The 20,804-nt window shown below is 36.6% G+C and overlaps 1 protein-coding gene across 1 annotated transcript in view; it reads right to left on the reverse strand.

Annotated features, from left to right (window-relative positions):
* Window positions 1-20,804, reverse strand: part of LOC101577617 (contactin-associated protein-like 3) — a 114,265-nt gene that overhangs the window by 41,051 nt on the left and 52,410 nt on the right. Inside the window, exons 7-9 of the mRNA XM_023723560.1 lie at window positions 18,264-18,407; window positions 5,554-5,725; window positions 3,490-3,596 (exon numbers count right to left, since the gene is read on the reverse strand). Coding sequence (XP_023579328.1) covers window positions 3,490-3,596; window positions 5,554-5,725; window positions 18,264-18,407 — 423 coding nt within the window. The remainder of the gene's footprint in view (window positions 1-3,489; window positions 3,597-5,553; window positions 5,726-18,263; window positions 18,408-20,804) is intronic.

Here is a 20,804-nt window from a genome sequence, read left to right on the forward strand (position 1 = left end):
GTTCCACCAAAAAAAAAAAAAAAAAAAAGTAATAGCGTAACAGTGATTAAAAATGAAGATAAGGTTACAGATAGAATGTAATAATATCAACTTCAATAGTCTTTGGGGAACAGCTAGGAACTATACTTTCTGTGTATAAATTTTTGTTTTGCTTTTAGGAAAATATAGCAAAGATTCTGAAGCCCTGTATAAAATATCTGAAGAGGAATTTTAGGGAAACTCATAAAACTGAATCTTACATGCTATAGATACCTGATTATGACAACTGTATGTCAGAATTAAGTACCATAATTAAAGATGAAGCCTTCATTTTACTGACAATAATTGAATGTCTGCAATATATTAATGTTAGCCTACTTAAATAACTTGATATTATGCAACAAGTAGACTATGATTTATTTTAAAATAATACAGTAATTATATGACTCATTACTTTAAAATAACTACAAATGAGCAGTTTAAAAGATGAACTTTTAGATCAACAACTCTCTGCATTAAAAATAATTAAAGTTGAGTTAAAAAAGAAACAACCACATTTGTAAATGACATACAAGACAATTTAATTTCGAAACAATAAAGAAAAGCTTGTCATAAAAGATGTCCCTATATAATGTTAATTTATTCTGATATAATTGACTATTTTCATTTGTGCAAGAAAATGTTTACCAAGGTATGAAATAACACCTGTGGCTGATTCACAACATTAACTCAGCATAAATTTAAAAGAAAGATCGGCAGGATAACATGTTGACCTTCAGGAAGAACCCATTTAAGGAAGGTAAAGGATACTAATGGCTACTGAGATAAGGTATTCGACTGATCCTAACCACAGTAGACCCTCTCACTAGAATCCTACTGGCCAGGTGCACCTGTATCAGTCCATTTTGGCATTTACACATGCAAGGCAGGGGAGGGCAAATAGAATAAACAGATGAAATATAATTACCAATAAATCATCATATGGAATAGCGAAGAGGGTATACTTATGCTGTTGTACAATTTTGACCAAATTGTCTCCATTTACTTTCATAAATATTTATTTAAAAAGTGTTTTCAAAACTTAAATTACATGAAGGAAAAAAAAGTTTAGAAAGGAGTAGCACTGGCTTGGGGAACTTAAAATGGAATTAGTTCACTGGGGAGTAGAACTCAGTCAGGTTTGTAGCAGAACCTTTGACATGTGCTACACACAACCCCTACCCATGTGTGTTGACCTTTGAAGTACTGTAACCTCTGCTGATCCTCTGTATGAGGAACTCCTTGTCCACACCACTCAGAGACTGGACTATTACTGAGTCTCTCCCTCACAAGATGCCTTGACTTTTGACAGTATCAGTCATAATTCCTGCTAAGGTGTGATGGAAAGTCTAACCTACTACAATTTTTTTTTAACCTACTACAATTTAAAGCAACTGGAAGGTGAATCTCAAAACATCCTGTCAAGCAAAAGAAGCCAGACATAAAGGACTACATAAATCACAGTTTCATTTTTAAATCCTCAAAAAGGCAAAATAAATTTTCATAATGAAAAATAAAGCTATAAATATAGCTGCCACTTAGTAAAATGTCAAACCATATTTTCAAGATTGCTTGAATTTGTGTTTCCTTAGATTGCAATCTACATTGCCCCCCAAAAGATGTGATGTTCTTTGTTTTGATCAGGCTGAAATATTCTCAGTCAACAGATAAAAAAGGAAAGCTCAGATTTAGAGAAGAGTTTCATTGAAAATTAAACCTTAAATCTAAGCAATCTTAACATAAATTTGGCCAATTGTCAAATAAGAATTATCCAACAGTAAATTGTCCAAATCAGTAGTGCTGCTTTAATAGATGGAAACCTAGGTGGGACAGATTGCCTTTCTGTCCTTTACCTTTTTCCATTCATATATACTTGTTTCAATAAGCACACATACTCATAGAAATCTGGTAGGATTCGTTCAAATTAATAACCATTGTTACTTTTCAATGTGTAAGGTTGGACATTGAGCAGCTATGGAAGAGAGTAACAGAGCTTTCACATCATGTGAATTGTTTGAGTTTTTGAATGTCAGTATATGTGTATTAATTATTGGAATGTCCCAAGCAAAAATAGCCCAATCAGAACTAAGTATAGCAGTTTGGTCTTGTTAGTGACTATGGCTTGGTGAAATTCCACCTTTATTTGGTACAAGCATTTTAAAAACACAATTACAAACTAAATCATTAAATCAGATTGAAATTTAAATATTGCTTTTTTCAATCTGATATTTTTTCCTTCAGATCTTTTTTGACATTTTACTTTAATTGCTGTAGGGAATGGCTAAGCTGGAAATCAGTTACCCCCCTGATGGGCTAATACAAACCCACCCTGAGAATCGAGAGAGGTCCTCTGGACAAGTAAACAAGCTGTTCAAGCTTGCAAACAGGTTACTATGCAGAGAAGTTGAAGTTGACATCAACCTCCTACGTATATAAATAAACCCTGTGTAGTCCTTGGGCAGTTCCTTTCCTCACACCAGGAGAAAGGGCTCCACCTGACCTCAGCTTTCCTCTCTTATCTTTCCTCTCCCTGTTTTTCCCTGGGAACATCAACACCAGTTCACAGCAGATTACAATGAATAACTAGACTAATGCATTAATAAGGCTAATATATTAGCTGCAATACTGGCCTCAATATCCAGCACAGCAGATTAAGGAAATAATTAAGGAAATAATAAAAATAATTAAATTGTCTTTGAAATAAACTAAAATTGATTAGGTGTTAAAGCACTAATATATCAGAGATGGGTCTCAAATGCCAGCACATATAAAAAAGTTATCAAGTAAAATATAAGGTTAGGCAGGCATGGTGGTACAGGCCTGTAATCCCAGCACTCAGATTGCTATGAATTCAAGGACAGCCTGGACTATACAGTGAGATCCTGTCTCAAAGAAAAAAAAATGAAAAAAAAAAAGTATAAGGCTAGAAGATATATATACACAGTTGATCTAATTTTTTCTCTTACCTTTTATTACATCTTATTCTACTCTTTATTTTGCCACTGCTCAACAGCTTCTGGTTTTGTTTTTTTGTTTTTTTTTGGCGGAACCAGGGATTGAACTCAGATCCTTGCGTTTGCCAGTCAAGTGCTTATCCTACTGAGCCATCTCCCCGGCCCCTAGCTTCCATTTTCTACACTATTTAGTACCACACATTTCCACGGATGGCATCAACAGCCTGGTACTGAATGAAGTTGGGGCTGAGGTGAAGTTCAGTGGTAGAGCACTTTCCCCAATATGTACAAGGCCCTGGCCTCCTTATCCAGCACAGCAGATTAAATAAATAATTAAGGAAATAATAAAATAATTAAATTGGCTTAAAAATAAAGTCAGATTGGTTAGGCATTAAGCACTAACTCTCACGTGTCTACATAACTGAAAAATACACCTATCACATAAACAACTAGCGAAAATGAAATAACAAGGAAATTATAAAGATGCAGAAAGGAAGAGAACTGGTGTGAAGCTTACAGGAGTGGCAGGTGGCTCCAGTGTAACCCGTGCCCTGGCAGTCACAGGAAAAGGTGTCCCATGATTGGGAACAGTAACTCCCATGCTCACAGTAGCTGGGCAAACACCTGCATGGAAACAGACACAGCTGCTATTTCTTGTGGTCAGTTATTATCAAGCAAATATCTCTTTTACTAAAAACAGACTTAAGGGAAACAATGGCATACATAAAGTTCCACATTATCAATAATTACTACTTGCCATCAAAGTTTTCTGATAATAATAGTACCTTTTAAAAACACATTTATTAGCATGTAGCTGATTATTATGTGAAATAATAGCTGAGCTCTTAGCATACTAGTTTTTTTCATTTGGGCCTGTGTGGCATAATGTGAAATTAACATGTGACTATCAAAGTCAGTTCTGTATATAAGATAAGAAAATTTTCAATGCTTAATTACTATATTATGGAGATTTTTGAAAGAAGTACTGCAGAGAGGGAGAAGAGAGGGGAGAAAGGCAGGAGCATCTTTTGTCACATACATAGCAAGACATGAGATGTAGTGAATGTTTAAATTTTTTTAAAAACTTATTGCAGTAAAGGACTTATTGCCAGTCAGACCCCTCATTTTGAATATACTTATCTGTATCTTTTTTGTGCTGTCATAGCTGCCTGGATATCGTGAGTCAACTCAAAATGTTTGCATTTCACAGTTATCTTGACTTTGGGGAAGAACCAGAGGTATCCTGGTGCCAGATACCAGATCCAGAGAAAAAGGTGGTTTACGAGACTATCTTTCCATTAGATGGTAATTGGCAACAGCCCTCACTGTATTTTTTATCATGCCTCATAAAGAAATAAGCTCTAAATGATCCTCCAGATGTAGATAACATTTCTTAACCTATAACATTAATTTTTTAAACATTTTATCAGTGGCTATAATTTTAAAAAATACTGACTTTCAATGGTATTTTCATAGATGCATGTATTGTTATTGTATTCATCCTCCACAGCCCTCCCTTACACCTCCTCTCCCTACCCCTTATTCTCTCTCTCTCTTGCTTAAAGTAGTCTATTTTCTATTTTTACATCATTTTCTTACATTCCATACACTAGGGAAAAGATGCAACACTTATGTTAATGAATCTGGCTTATTTCACTTAATAAAATTTTAATTTAATTTTTTTTTGGTGGAACCAGGTATTGAACTCAGGCCCTTGCACTTGCCAGGCAAGCACTTATTCCACTGAGCTATCTCCCTGGCCCCTAATTTAATTTTTAACAGAGACGTAATTGTATAAACTTATAGGTGATATAGATAGATAGATAGATAGATAGATAGATAGATAGATAGATAGATATGGCAATGACTGGCTCTCTTTATCTGATGGCAACAAACCTGCAGGGGGAGTCCATAAGGAAATGCTGCTCTTCAAGGAATGATCAAATAATTATTTCCAGCCAGAATCATTAGAAAGATAAAGCATAACTGATAGCACAGACTGTATTTATATACTTAAGTTTTAAAGACTAAAATGTTTTTCTTCTGTCATTGTGCACATACCTTTATTAATCTCTGTGGCTTACACTATTATAGAAAGAGATTATTTCTTACTTGCTCCACAGAAAAGATAATATTTAATGTCTGATGCTGAAGATTAAAAGAAGAGGAAACTATGCAACTCCCCTGTGCCCCAAACTACCAGCCATCTGTTGGGACACATTGGCAAAACTTTTCTTGATAACAGTGAACATTAAAACTAGTATCATTTTAAGATAAAATTCCCCCTCAAAAAAAATCTATTATTTCAAAAATGTCATTTATACAACTAAAGATGCAGTTTTCAAAATCTCACTGTAAATATGACAATTTAATTCCCTGAAGAAAGATAACAGAGGAAAAAGAGAATGTAATGTGAGAGGGTCTCTACTTGAGATTGAACCTAGGGTCTTTGCACTGAGCTACAGTACCTAGATTTTTAATTTTATTTTTTATTATAGAATGGAATTATTTTTTTTTTCTTATCAGTATACTTTTCATCTTTGAAGACAGAGAGGCTGAAATGACCGCACATGGCCCTTACCTGTCCATGATGCCACAGGAGTCTATCTGGAGGTCGCTGAAACTTCCCAGCGCCCCCTGCTGTACCAAGATGAGATCTACCACTCTGTCACCAATGGAGATGAGCCTCAGGCAGCCCTGCAGCCCTCCCAGGAGGCTTTCACACCCAGAGCCAGAGCTGTTGTTGGGACAGCCTGAATGTGGAGACACACGGTGAAAAAAAAGAACTATTCTGCAATATTTTAAAAATGAAGACTGTTGCTTTCTCTTTGTTTACAGATGCTTGGGAATAGCTGTTGACATGGTGTGACCCAGCTATATCACTCACTAGGTAATAAGGACACAAGTTACAATTGATTAAATGTTAGATTATTCTTGGAACTCACAAATTTTTTAAATGGGAGAAATTAAGGTTTGATATTATTGTAACATGAATTATGGCACATCCAAGTGCAGGAAATTTGGAGCATCTACAATCTCATCTAAAAAATAACATGGTTTAGCATCACATAGTATATGTGAAGAAAATTAAAATGGAGGTGATCCAGCTTTCAACTTGTGCTACAAAGCTACAATGGTATAAAACAGAATGATACATTCAGATAAATGAAACAGAACAGAGGACACAGAAACAACTCTAGATACATTCAGTAATCTACTATTTGATAAAAGAGCCAAAAACACATTCTAGAGGAAAGATAGCCTTCTTAACTACTAGTACTGGGAAAACTGGCTATCCATATGCAGAAGATTGAATCTAGACCCATATCTCTCACTATGTAGTAAAATAAAATCAAAATGGGTCGAAGACCTAAGTATTACAACAGAAATACTCATTCTGCTAGAGAATAAGATAGGTAAACTCTTATTAAACACATAGACATAGGCACAGATTTTCTAAACAGAACCTCAATTGCATAAGAAATAACATTAAGAATCAACAAGTGAGAGCCAGCCAAATAGTTCAGTGCATTAAAGTGCCTGCAAGCAGGCATAGGGGCTAGGGGTTCAATCCCTGGGCCTGCTGTGCCGGCCCTGCCCTCAAGGCCCACAGAGACAGCAATTGAGACTGGGTGTGGTGGCGCATGCCTGTAATCTCAGCACTTGGCAGGCTGTAAACTCGAGACTCACTATGAGTCTGACCTATTAGTGAGACCCTAAATACTCTGTAGACCCTTCCCTAAAATAGAGAAAAGAAAAAGAATCAACAAGTGAAATTATATCATAGTAAAAAATTTAGCAAAACAAAGAAAAAAACAGTGAAAAGACAACCTACAGAATAGAAAAAAAAATTGACAGCTAATCCTTAGAGAACTAATATTTAAGGTATGTTTTCAAAGGTCAAAAAACAAACACTCTCAAATAAAAGACCCAGACAAAAAAATGGGCAACTGAGATGAATAGATGTCTTCCAGAAGAAGTACAAATGGCCAATAAATGCATGAAAGAAATCTTCAATATCTCTTGTCATGACTGAAATATAAATTAAAACAACAGTGAGAGTCCATCTTACTCCAGAAAGAATGGCTATCATCAAGATATCAAATAATAAAAATGCTTGTGAGACTGCAGGAGGAAAGAAACCTTTCTCCACTGTTGGTAACATACAAACTAGTACAACCTCTAAGGAAATCAGCATGGAGATCCCTGAAAAAACTAAAAATAGAAACTCTACTCCACCTAGCTATTCCTCTTCTAGATATCGTCCTGAAAGAGTTAAAAAGCGTCCATCATCTTACAGCAATATAAGCATAGTGTTATGGTTTGTGTCTAGGTATCCCCCTAAAGCCTCATACAGTCATGAGACAGCTCCAAAATTTTGTGATTAATTCATGATCCAATGCTGGGGTTATGGGTGTGAGTGCTACACCCACCCTGGGGCAGATAATCTGAATGCAATTTGAGGAGTGAGAGAGGCTTGCTAGCTGCCACAGCCACTGCTCCTCTCTTGGCTCTTTGCCATTTTCTGCCATCATGAACTGCTGCCCTCTGCCATGTGCTGCTCTGCTTGGCGCCAGCTGAGTACGGACTGAAACCTCTACAAGCTGTGAGATAAATAAACCTTTCCTTCCTTGATTTTGGGTGTCAGGTATTTCGTCCAAGCAACAAGAGAAAAAGTAACTGAGACATATATCCATGTGTATGTCAGTGCAACTCAAAATAACTCAATCTTGGTAGTAGTCTATATGTTCATCAACAGAAGAATGGATAAAGAAAGTGTAGTATTTATGCACAAGTGTTACTCTGCCATGAAAAGGATAAACTTGAGTTACTTGTAGAAGATGAATGCAACTTGAGACCGTATTGCTAAGTGAAACAAGTCAGAAACAGAAATTTAAGCATCTTATGCTTTCTCCTATATCAGAAGCCCAAGGTACAAATAAATTAAAAAGCAAAATAAAAGATAGGCAATAGGAAGCAGGGAGATTAAATTTTTGCAAATGAGAATGGGGTAGAGATGAAGCAAGCACAGTGGGGACATAAAAAGAACGAAGATGTGTACATGTACCAATTCCTCTTGATGAATGCAATCATGTACTGCAAACATGTACTAAATTTTTAGAAAAAAGTGAATATAATATAACTTTATCATAGCCAATAATTCACTTAGGAGATGAAAGATTTAGGCTACATGAAAACACTACTTTAAAAATGCATGTGAATTTTCATTAGTATGTAAAACATGTTCACTATATGCTCCATATTTTTGTGTGTCATATGTATATTTGAGAATAATCTTTTATACTGATTGGATGAAAATATTTAGACTGGCTTTTCTAATGACAAATTTTATAAAGTAGATGTTTTAGTCACATAACAGCCAAAGATTATGTTCTAATGTGAATAACATAAAAAATAACACAAACCAGCACACTGTTAAGGTCCACAATGATAAATTATAAAAATTAACAGAAAAGAATTTTCCATGATTAAAAAACAAAACAGACTTGGACATTTCTATTATAAATTAAATTCTCTCTCACTAATCAACCAGCTTCATCTAAGATGAAAATGGCAATCCTCACACACATTTTCCCTTGTTTGTGTGGGCTTCTACAATAGAAGAGAAATAATTTTAGAAGAATTATTAGGAAGAGCAGGACGTTGACATAAATTATGCACTATTTTGTGCATATTAAGCTAGCACTGTCTACTCAGCTACATTACATAATCCTAATAATGGAATTTTGATTTATGTGCTGCCCAATCAGTAAGAAAAAAATGAAAATGCACACTACAGTTAAGGAAAGACGAAACAATAATTGTAAAATGAGTTTCTGTTTGAAAACAACTGCAGAATAAAATCATAAAATATTTATCTAAATCAAAGATCTGCAAATACTTTCCATAGAAGATAAGATAGTAAATGCTTAAGGCTCTGTAGATAATAATACTGTCACTGCTGAATATTTTTTGCAACCTGTTAAAATGTGAAACAATGTTTCAGGTAGGTCTCTATAAAAAGTTATTGTCTATATCTGTGTCTAATCTCAATAAATATTAATTTTAAAGCACAAATATGAACAAACCATCTGATTTTATAAGGGCATAATACCAAAGATGACATATTGAATAATTTAATTTTATATTATGAAATTTAGTTTTAGAAAATGTTATCTGCCTTTTTAAGAGAAAGCTTGTTTATATTGATTTCACAACTGCTTTTTTCCAGTTTGTGGATACGACTTCATGGTGCATCTTCTTAACTTTTAAAATATTAGCCATTAAAGAATGGCTAACTCTTATGACTCACAATAGCATTATGTCTTTTTCATTAATCTGTTTTTGATTCTATGTTATTAATTCCTAGTCCTGCTTCAGAGATAGATATTGAAGGGTTTCTCTCAATGTAATGCTCAGCATTCAGAAGAATTTGGATCGTGTATTCTTTTGTGTACTAAAGTGGACGATGTGTAGCACTGTACTGCAGGCTGTGCCTGTGGGAAGAAATCATGTGCGTCTGGCTCCTTTGTATCAGTTCAACTTAGCAACCACTCTATGCTGCCAAAAATAATGCTTAGATCCACTGTTTTCCTAAATGTACTATACAAATGGGTACCTTCAGTTAACTAGATATGCATAAGGCAAGTGCAAAATTCACTCACAACATATTCAAGGATAATTATAAAAATAAGTTTTATAGCACAAACTTGATAAAAAGTAAAAGCTGAAGGAAAACTGCCTAACAATAATAGAAATGGATTCTAGAAACGATAAAATACACTCATATAATGTAATACATTTGAAAGATAATATTTTCTAGATATATATATGATCTGTTTCTAAATACATATATGCTCCAGAGTGAAGAATTAAACAGATATGATAACAGTGAATAATTAAGTTATGATATGAATAAAAATAAGAATTTATTACATTAGTATATATATATATATATATATATATATATATATTACAAAAATATGCTCACCAATGACTGGGCATTGTTTAGCCTCACATACAAAATGTTAGGCCATGTGTGGTCATATTATATTCTTCATTTGACAATTTTCTATAGTTAATTTTTTTTTTTTTTGGCAGAACTCAGGCCCTTGCACATGCCAGGTTAGCGCTTATTCCACTGAGCCATCTCCCCAGCCCTCTATAGTTAATTTCATTTGGTACCACTTAAAAATATGCATAGTATTTTGTTCTTACCCCTTTTAGTGCTGCTAAATCTTTGCTGTTGAAATAATAACCCTCCATATGATTTATTGGTTTACAAAATAGGTTGTCTCTTAGACTTATGATAGAATCTATCATATGTAACAAATATTCTAAATCAACTTTGGTCAGATGTACATTCCTCAGAACATGGGGAGAGATAGCATCAGAGCTTTAAAGAGTGACATTCTCCTCCATTTTAACACTTGCTTTGGATGACTGTCAAAGTCTAGGTTATGGGACACATCATTTGTATGCTTACTGTCAATTGCAAGACTAAGGACTTTCAGGGATGAAGGTGTGTCCCTTCTCCCAGTATCCTTTTCTATGTTTCCTCTCCAAGACTGCAATGCTTCCCAGTTGTTCTCTATCAGTGAGGTAGAAAATAGTCTACTTATTATTTCCCAGGAAAGGCTAATGTGGTACTGATTTATTACGATGTTCCACCGCATTACCCCTTGGCAAAAAAAGGAAGTTATAATAACTGATAAACTGGGCTGGCCAGATAGCTCAGCGGACTAAAGTGCCTGCATATGCAGGCACAGCAACCGGGGTTTGATCCCTAGAATGCTGTGCCGGCCCCGCCCCCGGAGTGCTACTGAGACTGGACATGGTGGCGCACTCCTGTAATCCCAGCACTTGGGAGGCTGAAAACAGGAGTATCACTATGAGTCCAATCTGTGTAGTGAAACCCTGTACTAAAATACATTTTTTTAAAAAATTGATGAACTAAACTCTTGGGCAAAACAAGGCCTTCGGGGGGGGGAGTGAAAAATTTATACAAATCTCCACAGGATCCAGTGCTCTAGAAAGCACCTGTACAGTGCTACAAAGGCAGCAAATAAAAGAAAGGGGGAAAGGTAGCAACCATCAATTAGCACGGTGATCATTGTGTACAGTGACATGATGGAAGGAAGGGAAAGAAAGTATGGCTCGCTTGAAGTCAACCCCTGCTGCCCTAGTAGATGGGTGTTTCCGTTTACCATCCCACAGTTTTTTTCCTCATAAAGCTACCAGCATGGCAAGTATATTTAATGACACTGTATTATTTGCTTGAAATTTGAGAAAAGAGATTTTTAAGGATCCTCATTTACCCCCATACACAAAAGGTGTGCGGTGTGATAAATGTCTTCATTACTTTGGCTGGGATATTCATACGCAATTGATCTCCACATCCAATAATCACATTGTATATTTTAAAATATAATTTTTGCCAGTTAAATGTCTTAAAGCAAAAATTTTAAAATAAGGGGATGTGTGGCAGGGTGGGGGCAGCAGATGGGAAAGGCCTAGGTCAGACTCAAGCCCAGTGGGAGGTCACTCAACTCTGCACACCAGTGTACTGTGGGTAAGGAGAGGCCTGGGATGGCCCTGACCTGCAGGTGAGTCACTGCCCGCCCCACCTTCACGTGGTGTCTCTCTTCCTCCTTTCCCAGTGTCTTCTCTCTGTGTTCCTGTCCTACTTCCCTTTTCATAGGGACACCAGTCACATTGGGTAAGAATCTTAATGGCCTCAGGTTTTTTTTTTTTTAATTTAGAAAGTTTAAATATTTTTTAAATTTTAAGCTTTATGATACATCTAACTTTTCTTGTGGCCTCAGCGGCAACCATTGTTCTCAGACAGTGGTGAGTATGCCACCAGCCATTCAGGCCAGCAGGTAACACAATTCAAATCAGAGCCACCTGGCAGCAAAAGCACAAGTTATGGCCCCAGCATGAATGTGTTAATAAGTCAATTCTATTTTAAGGAACTTCAAGTAAAACAGTAAGTGCATTACATTTGCCCATGTATTCATCATTACTGTCATAATCGCTTGCTCCTCGTTCCTTGTCCTCCTGTGAAGAATGAGGTTGGAGATCCCAGTGAGGAACTAAGTGGGCGTGGCTCATTAGGAAGGACAAAGAAAAGGACTTTCTAGCTAAGAGGGGCTCCAAGGGAGGACCCTGAGGAGATATCTAAGTGGAGGGACTTATATGCAGATTCAGGGATAGAGTGGCAGTGGGATCTTTAAGCAGGATTAGATTAGGGAACTGGACCCCTTTAGAAAGTTTAAAGTTAATGTTTGATTGACAATGTGATGTCATTGTCAATGACATCACATGTAGTACAATGTGATGTTTGATTTGTATGTACATTGGGTAATGATAAACTCCCAATACCTTGATTGTGCATTTCTATCCATGACCTTAAACGTTAATGGTTTTCTTATGATAAGTTTATCTAAAACCCTCTGTGCTGACTATTTAGAGCAATACAATGTGCTATTGTTAGTTATGTCCACCTCTTTGCCAGAGAGCACCAGGGCTGCTCCCCAGCTACCTGAAACGAAGTACACCTTGACTAGTCTCTGCCCACCCCACTCCAATCTCTCCAGCCTCTGGAACCATTATTGCACTCTCAACTTCTATGAGATCAACTTTTCTAGATTCCACACGTGAGTGAGCTTATGTGGTATTTTTTTTCTTTATGTGCCTTAGTTCACTTAACACAATAGCCTCCAGGCTCATCCATGCCCTGGCAAAGGACAGGCTGTATGCATTTTAGGGCTGATTGGTATTTTGTTGCGTATTTATCACTTTTTCCCTATCCGATCAGATGCTGATAGACATTTAGTCTGACTTTATGTCTGGCTACCGTGAACAGTGCTGCAGTGAACACAGGAGTACAAATATCTCACATACATGTTAATTTTATTTCCTTGAGGGTATGTATCCAGTAAGGGGATTGTTGTGGGGTAGTTCTATTTTTTTTGGGGGGGTTATATAATTGGTACGGGGTCTCTATGCAACTCGGACTCATAGTGATCCTCTTGTTTTCAGCTTCCCTAGCACTGGGACTACAGGCATGCACCACCACACCTGGTCTCAGGGGCTGGGCTCATTACACCCAGGGGTGGGGCCGCAGCATGACATGTCATGCTTTTTTTAGGAATTACCATACTGTTTTTCATAAAGGCTATACTAATTTATATCCACAACAACAGTGTGCAACTTTCTCAACATCCCCATCAGTAATGACCCTATTTTCAAGTAAGACCACAGTATGAAGTATATATGAGTTTTAGGAAAAATAATTCATCTCTGAAACAAGAACAATATTACCTGTGCACAAGCGTATTTAGGTGGTTGTTGCCATATTCCTATATTCCACAGGTTCTTGATACTTCTCAAAATTTGAGAATAGTGATTGTGCAGTCCATAGGATATATGTGTATGTATTGTCTGGGTCAGCTTAGTATGTCTATCCCTTTGTTTGGCATATGATTCATGGTCATGTATGTTACTTTAGCCTTGAGATCATGGGTACTCTAAACAAAAGAAAACACTAAAAATTGCCTCTGGCATTTTGTATTTCTGTTGAAACTAACTTTCTTGTATCTCTGTGGATATTTTTCAACATATTGTCAGGGTGTGTTTGAGAAAACTTTTTCAGCTGGCCATTGGCCAGTGTTTTGAACTGAATAAGAATGTGAATAAAGGAAGATTCAGATGGAAGTTGAACTGTGTATCTGTTTTTCATTTTTGCTGTAACACAATACTACAAAGGTGGAGGCATCAAACAATCTCATTCATCATCTCAGTTTAGAAGTGTGGGTGGACAAGACCAATTATTCCATTTAAAATCTCACAAGGCAAAATCAAGGTGACAGTAAGTCTGGGCTCTTAAATAGAAGGTCTAGGGGAGGGGGAGGGCAATAAACTCCCAGGAGTATCTGGGGATTTGGAGAATTCAGCTCCTCATGGTAGAGGGAATGAGGTTCTGCTTAACCCTTTTAGGCTGTCTGCCTTCTTAGGCACATTTCCCAGTCCATCTTCTAGTCCATCATTAACGAAGACATTCTTCCGTTGCTAATCGCCCCAGTTGCCTCTCTGTCACTCTTCTCTTGTGTCAGTGGACTGAACCCAGTAATTCAGGATCTTCACCCCATGCTAATGCCTATGATCTTCATTATAGTACAAAGTTCTTTTATTTTTTATGTATTTAGTACAGGGTCTACAGGGTCTCACTATGTAGCTGAGACTCACAGTGATCTTTTTGCTTTCAGCCTCCCAAACACTGGGATTACAGACAAGCTCCACCAGGCCCAGGCCCACTCACTGTCTCAGTGTGCCCTGGGGGTGGGGCTGGCACAGCATACCGGGGATTGAACCCCAGTCCCTGTGCCTGCAGTACAAAGTTCTTTATGTAAAAAGCCCAGGTTTCAGGTTCTAGCAATTAGGACATCTTTTGGAATTAGTTTCCTACCATAAAATATTATATATTCGTTTGTATAGGGAATATGCTTTTATATGTTTGTGTTTAGAGGCATTATCAAGTGTTTTCTCAAAGAAACATATACGTATATTAACATACATTCTCCAAAAGTACCATGCTCCATATTTTCCCTTAATTGTTTCAGTTTCTTCCCAGATCTGTTTCACTTGTGAGTGTAGAGGACCACCTGGGTGACTCTCCTTGAAGGAGAGCAATTGTCTCCATTTTGGCTAAACCTGACCTGATTTCCTAGTATCCATATGTACAGAGCTGGTTAGGACTTTTCTTATCCCCTCAATTGGCTTTAATTAATGCATATCAGTCCAGCCGGAGTGCTAATGGTAGTCACTGAAGCAAAGATGACACGCAGTGTTTCCCCAGATCCCCCATTTTCCCCGTGTGTGAGCCACGGGGAGGCAGCATAAGGAGCCAGTGCTCTACACTGTTGACTGGGATCAGCCTCTATGACTTCCCAGGGTTGAAAGGCTACACATCAGAGCTGAAACACAGGTCCCAAAACATTAGAAACTACCTCAGTTGTGCTATGTAGGTTACTCTTTCTGCATAGCCTTCTCTCTGCATGTTGCGGGGATGATTTAAGACCTCTTACCTAGCGCAGCTCACTGCGCTCACCTATTTCCTAAAATTCTCACTCACTCATCCTCAAGCCACTCCCTTCTTCACAACTTCATAAAACCCAGGTTTGGCCCAAGGTTGAGGCCTCTGTTCTGGATAGCCATCCTCATGGCTGGACTTAGGATCCCTTGGTTCCACATAGCTACAAATATGCCTTAGTGTCTTTATTCTCCCTCTTGGTTACACTGGAAGTGGTAGATTGGAATTAACTCACTAGAATTCTAATAGCTTTCCCATGGGATTACAAATATAAACTTGGGGAAAAAAAGCTGTGTGGAGCCAACTTCATCATGTGTTTCCATCATATGAATTTTAGTCCACATTCTAATAAAGACTATCTCTGCTGTTTACTAGTTTGCATTTGGTTTAGAAAACTTGCAGTAGAGGGGCCGAGGAGAGGCTCAGTAGAATAGGTGCTTGCCTGGCAAACGCAAGGGCCTGAGTTCAAATCCCCGGTTCCACAAAAAAAAAACCAAAAAACAAACAAACAAACAAACAAAAAAACAAACAAACTTGGAGTAGAGATAATTGTTTGTTAGTATCACATATGCTGAGAGCAGATATAAGAGGATTTTATAAGGATTTCAGAAATCCTTATTTCAGCATCATCCTCAGCATATGACATTTCTCAGATCACTAGCAATTTTGGAAAAGTTATTCCTAAAGTGGACTGCTCTGTGGAAAAAGTTGGCATGAAAAACTACATTCTTTTTTTCTCTCTCTGTCTCTGTGTTTCTCTCTCTCTCCATCTTTCTCTGTCTCAATGTCTCTGTCTGTCTCTGTCTGTTTTTTGGTCTCTCTGTCTCTTTGTTTCTCTCTCTCTCTCCCCATTCATTATCATTCATAAAAATAAATCAACTTAGCTTCTTGAAATCTTTAAATCCTTAAGCCCTTCAGTTTTACTTTGTATATGCCTAGAGTAGAACAGCACCTAACTAGAGATATAAGTGTACAATTATTAAAAAGCAAATTGAGACACAATAAAGTACTTCGGCTAACCATGATTCATGAATGGCTGGCACTGTCCATAAGAGAACAGGTCCAAGGGCTCCACCAAAAGAATGGAAGAGGCTGAGATTTATAGGGACAAACACAGAAAAGTACACAAGAAAAAATTATATATATATATATATATATATATATATATAGACATAGATATGTAGATATGTAGATATATATATTTGGCTACCTTCAGTTATATAATTGCCATATTAGGTAGTTTTGTGGAAATTCCCTAGTTCTGTAAGTTAAGTGGTAGCTTCTGACTGACTTGCTTCTAGTTTGATTTTTCTTTAATGTAGGAATTCATAAAAAGTAGCTCAAGTTCAACTTCTGTTTGCAACTCAAGCAAGATTAGGTTCACTTATGAGGCCTGGCTTTGCTTAGCAATTTGTGAGGGCAAATTAATTTGCTTTAACAATGTAAATACACACTGCACAACAAAGAACAGCTCAGGGAAGCCTTTGAATATGTGACGTTACATACTTGGACATGTACATATTTTATGTGAAATACCACAAATAATGATGAGGTAGAAGACAATGTATGGAATTACATCTAAAAAAGATTTTTAACTGGATTTATATTTCTTTTTCATTATATTAAAGAAGAGGGCTGAGTTAGGGGAATGGCTCAACTTTGGAGCACTTGACTACTATGCACGAGACCCGAGGTTCCATCCTAAGCAGTGCACACACGTACTGGGACACGGAAAAAAGGATAAATATATTGTGATTTCCAGCAAAGATTATCCATAACTGAATTACACAGTGACACATGAGTGTTTAGGTTTTCACTAAGTGTATAGGGTAAAGTGGTTTGTGTGTGTGTGCGCGTGTGCACGTGTGTGTGCCTGCCTGTCTCTGTGTGTGTGTGTCTGTAAATTCATCATGGGGCTTCTTATATAATCGAAGACTTGTTCTCTCCTACATGTGGTGATGCAGAAGGTGAGAATGCGGAATGCACTTTCGTGTCCCTCCTCTGCTGTGATACTTTCCTCACATGGACGTTTAACTTGGTTTCCTAGGCACATAAGCTCCACTTCGGACTCCCGAAATGTCTCCCAGAAGCTTTCTAGCATCCATGGCAAGCTTCTGCTTATTTTTCTAGTGCGTCTTCTAAGAAAATTGCCAAATTTTCCTCCCAATCAAAAATTCAACCTGTTTCTATTTCTTTAGCCATATAAGGTGTCTTCGGCAGTTCAGGCTGCTATAACAGAATACCACAGGCCTGAAACGTCTCCTTACTAACAATTATAGAGAAGTTATTATTCCTGAAACTTAAACAACAAATAGTTATCACACTTCTAGAGGCGGGAAGGTATAGTATAATGTCCATTCTCCTCAGGGAGATTTAGATCCTGGTGAGATTCTGCTTCCTCGCTCATAAAGGGCCACCTGCTTGATGTATCCTCACAGAGCAGGAAAGAGAGTTTTCTGGAGTCTCCCTTATGAAAGGCACTAAGTCCACTGAGAATCTCATGATTATTAAGTCATAGAGGCAACCACACTCTACAGAGACTCCTGATGCAAACCCCTTAAGGGCTAGGTTTTCAATATACATATTTTAAGAGAACATAAAAATTTAGTCCTTTGCTTTTCTCCTCTGTTATTAGTCTTTCTGCCAATGTAGCATCGGTTTCTAGTATAGATTCATTTAATGTGCTTATCTCCTATTAATTCTTTTACTATTTCCAATGTTTGCAAAGATCTTTACAGTTACTCTGATACTTCCTATTACTCCCTTCTTTAAAAAAATCCATTTATCTATAAAATGAGCTGTGTACTAATGATTCAATTTCGTAGATTAAAACGTATAAATAAGTTTTTATGTAAGTCAGTGACTTAAACCAATAGGAAGCTGCTAAATATTTCAAATACTTGTTAGAGAGATGTAATTATGACACTTAATTTCTTATTATTTATATGTAGCCAAAGTGTATTTTCTTTCAATGTTGAGTGGAATTATGAAGTTACTTCAACCACATGTAAATTTTCTGCAACTCTTTATATTTTATATTAGAACAATTAAACTTTTTGAATATTCATTAAAATCTCAAATATAATTACTTCATAAAAGGAGATAAATCATTTCTTAGTATTAATTTAAATTTCACCAGAGACACAACAAAGAAGGCAAGGGTCCCCACACCGGTGTGGGCGAGCTGCCTTGCTTACCTCCAAAGTGATAGGTACTGCCTGAAGCAATTGGCACAGCCACCAGGGGCTGCCCAGCTGCCTCACCATCCAGCACCACACCCATGTGGCTCGAGTTAGCAGAGAAGGACACAGAATGCCACTGCCCATCATTTAGTCCAGCACCTATAGGAAAGAGCATTCGTCAAGGACAATTCTAATTATGAACTTCATAAAAACTTCAGAATAATTTTTAAGATTACTGAATGAACTAGAAAAGTATTTATGGGTTTATACATCACTGAGAAAAAATTACCACTTTCCTGTAGTGAAAAGATTTCTTTTTTCCCCCTGGTATAAAATGTTTCCTTTTATTGCCCCACATATCTGAGTTTGTATTACAATTTTTCAGCAAACATATTTTAAATTTTTTTAATTTACAATACTGTTACATTTTAATTTATGTATTATACATCATAGATTTAATCAAACTAACACTTAAAAATAGTTAAAATAGTTATACAGCTACTTTCTCTTAGTTCAATGAGAAGAAAGATTTGTACTAATAGTATTTGAACAGGATATCATGTCTGCATCTTGTACTCTGAATAACTACTATGAAGGCAACAATTTATAATGTATCAATTATGCAACTGTCCTACTCACCTGTTCTGAAACTGTCTCATTGCTATTTGTTTCTCAATAAAATTAATTTAAAAAAAGTTTCATTTAGTGTGATAACACATGACTGAACATGTTGCTCCTTCTAAAGATTTTAAAGAGTATGAGAGTGTGTTTAAGTATCACCCAAAATTTAATTATCAAATATATATGCCAAAAGTCTTTATGAATGGCATTACAAAGTACAGCCTAGCTCAGTCTTCAAATGCATAATTTACTTCACTAAATCTTATGAAAAGAAACATTTTCAAAGAATCGAGAGTTAGTAGAGTTGAGCCAAGACTATTGTGAAAGACTTTGAAGTGGGGAAAGACCACCAACATCCACATGAGCATCGATTTAGGTAAGTGCACATTTACTGTTTGAGCTATTTCAGAGCTCTGTAGATTGTAAGAAACCAACAATGATGCAGAATTGTTTTTGTCCATGGAAATGCAATTACTATGCCTATGAGAAATGTGTGTTTCTCTATTGGTTCATTTCATATCTATCAATAAACTCATTTTGGCACTCTATCTGCCAGTATGTGTTGCCACATGTACTATGAATTCTCCTTTGACTATCTTTATGACCTCTCCTTTAGAACATCTTGCTGGTTTATTCATTATCAATGAGTTAAGTAAAATCTCCAACAGATAGATGTTCATGTGTTCTCTGAATGAACATATTATGATGATAGGTAAATTGCACATTTTTAAAAACATCATTATTTACTATTTAACTCTAACTTTGAAAATAACTAGAGGTATACTTTATATATAAGTACACTGTATTTACATATTTACATTCACATGCATATTATTCTACTATTTTTAATATTAGCTATAAAATGAAACATTGAAAATGACATGGAAGCATAATGACTTCTCTTTAATGACAAATTAAAATATTAAAGTCTGGGGGCCGGGGAGATGGCTCAGTGGAATAAGCACTTCCCTGGCAAATGCAAGGGCCTGAGTTCAATCCCCAGTTCTGCCAAAAATAAATATTAAAGTCTTTAAAATCAGTATAGCTACTCTATATTTTCTTTCATCCAGTAATAGTCAAAGAAGTATGTCCAAAGAATGGGTTGAAAATTGGCCTATTAAAATCACCCTATTAGGGCTATCCAGATAGCTTAGTGGAGTAAAGTGCCTGCTTAGGCATCCAGGGTTCAATTCCCTGCTTGCTGTGCAGGCCCGCCCCTGGGGTCATGCTGAGATAGCAACTGAGACTGGGGGTGGTGGCATATGCGCCTGTAATCTTGGGAGGTTGACAACAGGAGAATAATTTTTTTTTTTTTTTGCGGAACTGGGGATTGAACTCAGGTCCTTGTGCTTGCCAGGGAAGCGCTTATTCTACTGAGCCATCTCCCCGGCTCCCACTAAATATATTTTTAAAGAATAAATAAAATTAGCCTATTAGATTAACATTGTGCTGGTGTTCAAAATTAGGCCAAGATCCTCAGTTTATCATGATAAACTCTAAAATAATGGGATTTTTAAAATGAAAATTTAATATTTTAGGAGTACAATTTAGCTCAGTCTTCAAATCCCTAATTTAATTTCTTGTTATTTATATGTAGCCCAAGTGTGTTCTTTGAATATCCATTTCTTGGCTAGTTAGAAAGCATGCTAATTAGTAAAAGGAATCTATGCTCACTTAACATTAATATTTCAGTTTTCCCTTTTAACCATCTGGTCATGTGTGCAGCAGAGACAGAAATAAGTAAAGGTAATGTGAAAGACAAGTACTGAACTTCGAGATCATCCAGATTACAAAATGTCTTTGAGATAAAAGTAAAGTGGTCAGGGCCAGGCAGATGGCTCAGGAGCATAAGCACTTGCCTGACAAGCACAAGGGCCTGAATTCAACCCCCAGTTCTGAAAATAATAATAATAATAATAATAATAATAATAATAA

This window comes from Octodon degus, unplaced genomic scaffold (genome assembly GCF_000260255.1).
Source record: "Octodon degus isolate 3935 unplaced genomic scaffold, OctDeg1.0 scaffold00100, whole genome shotgun sequence".
In the NCBI taxonomy this organism is placed as follows: Eukaryota; Metazoa; Chordata; class Mammalia; order Rodentia; family Octodontidae; genus Octodon; species Octodon degus.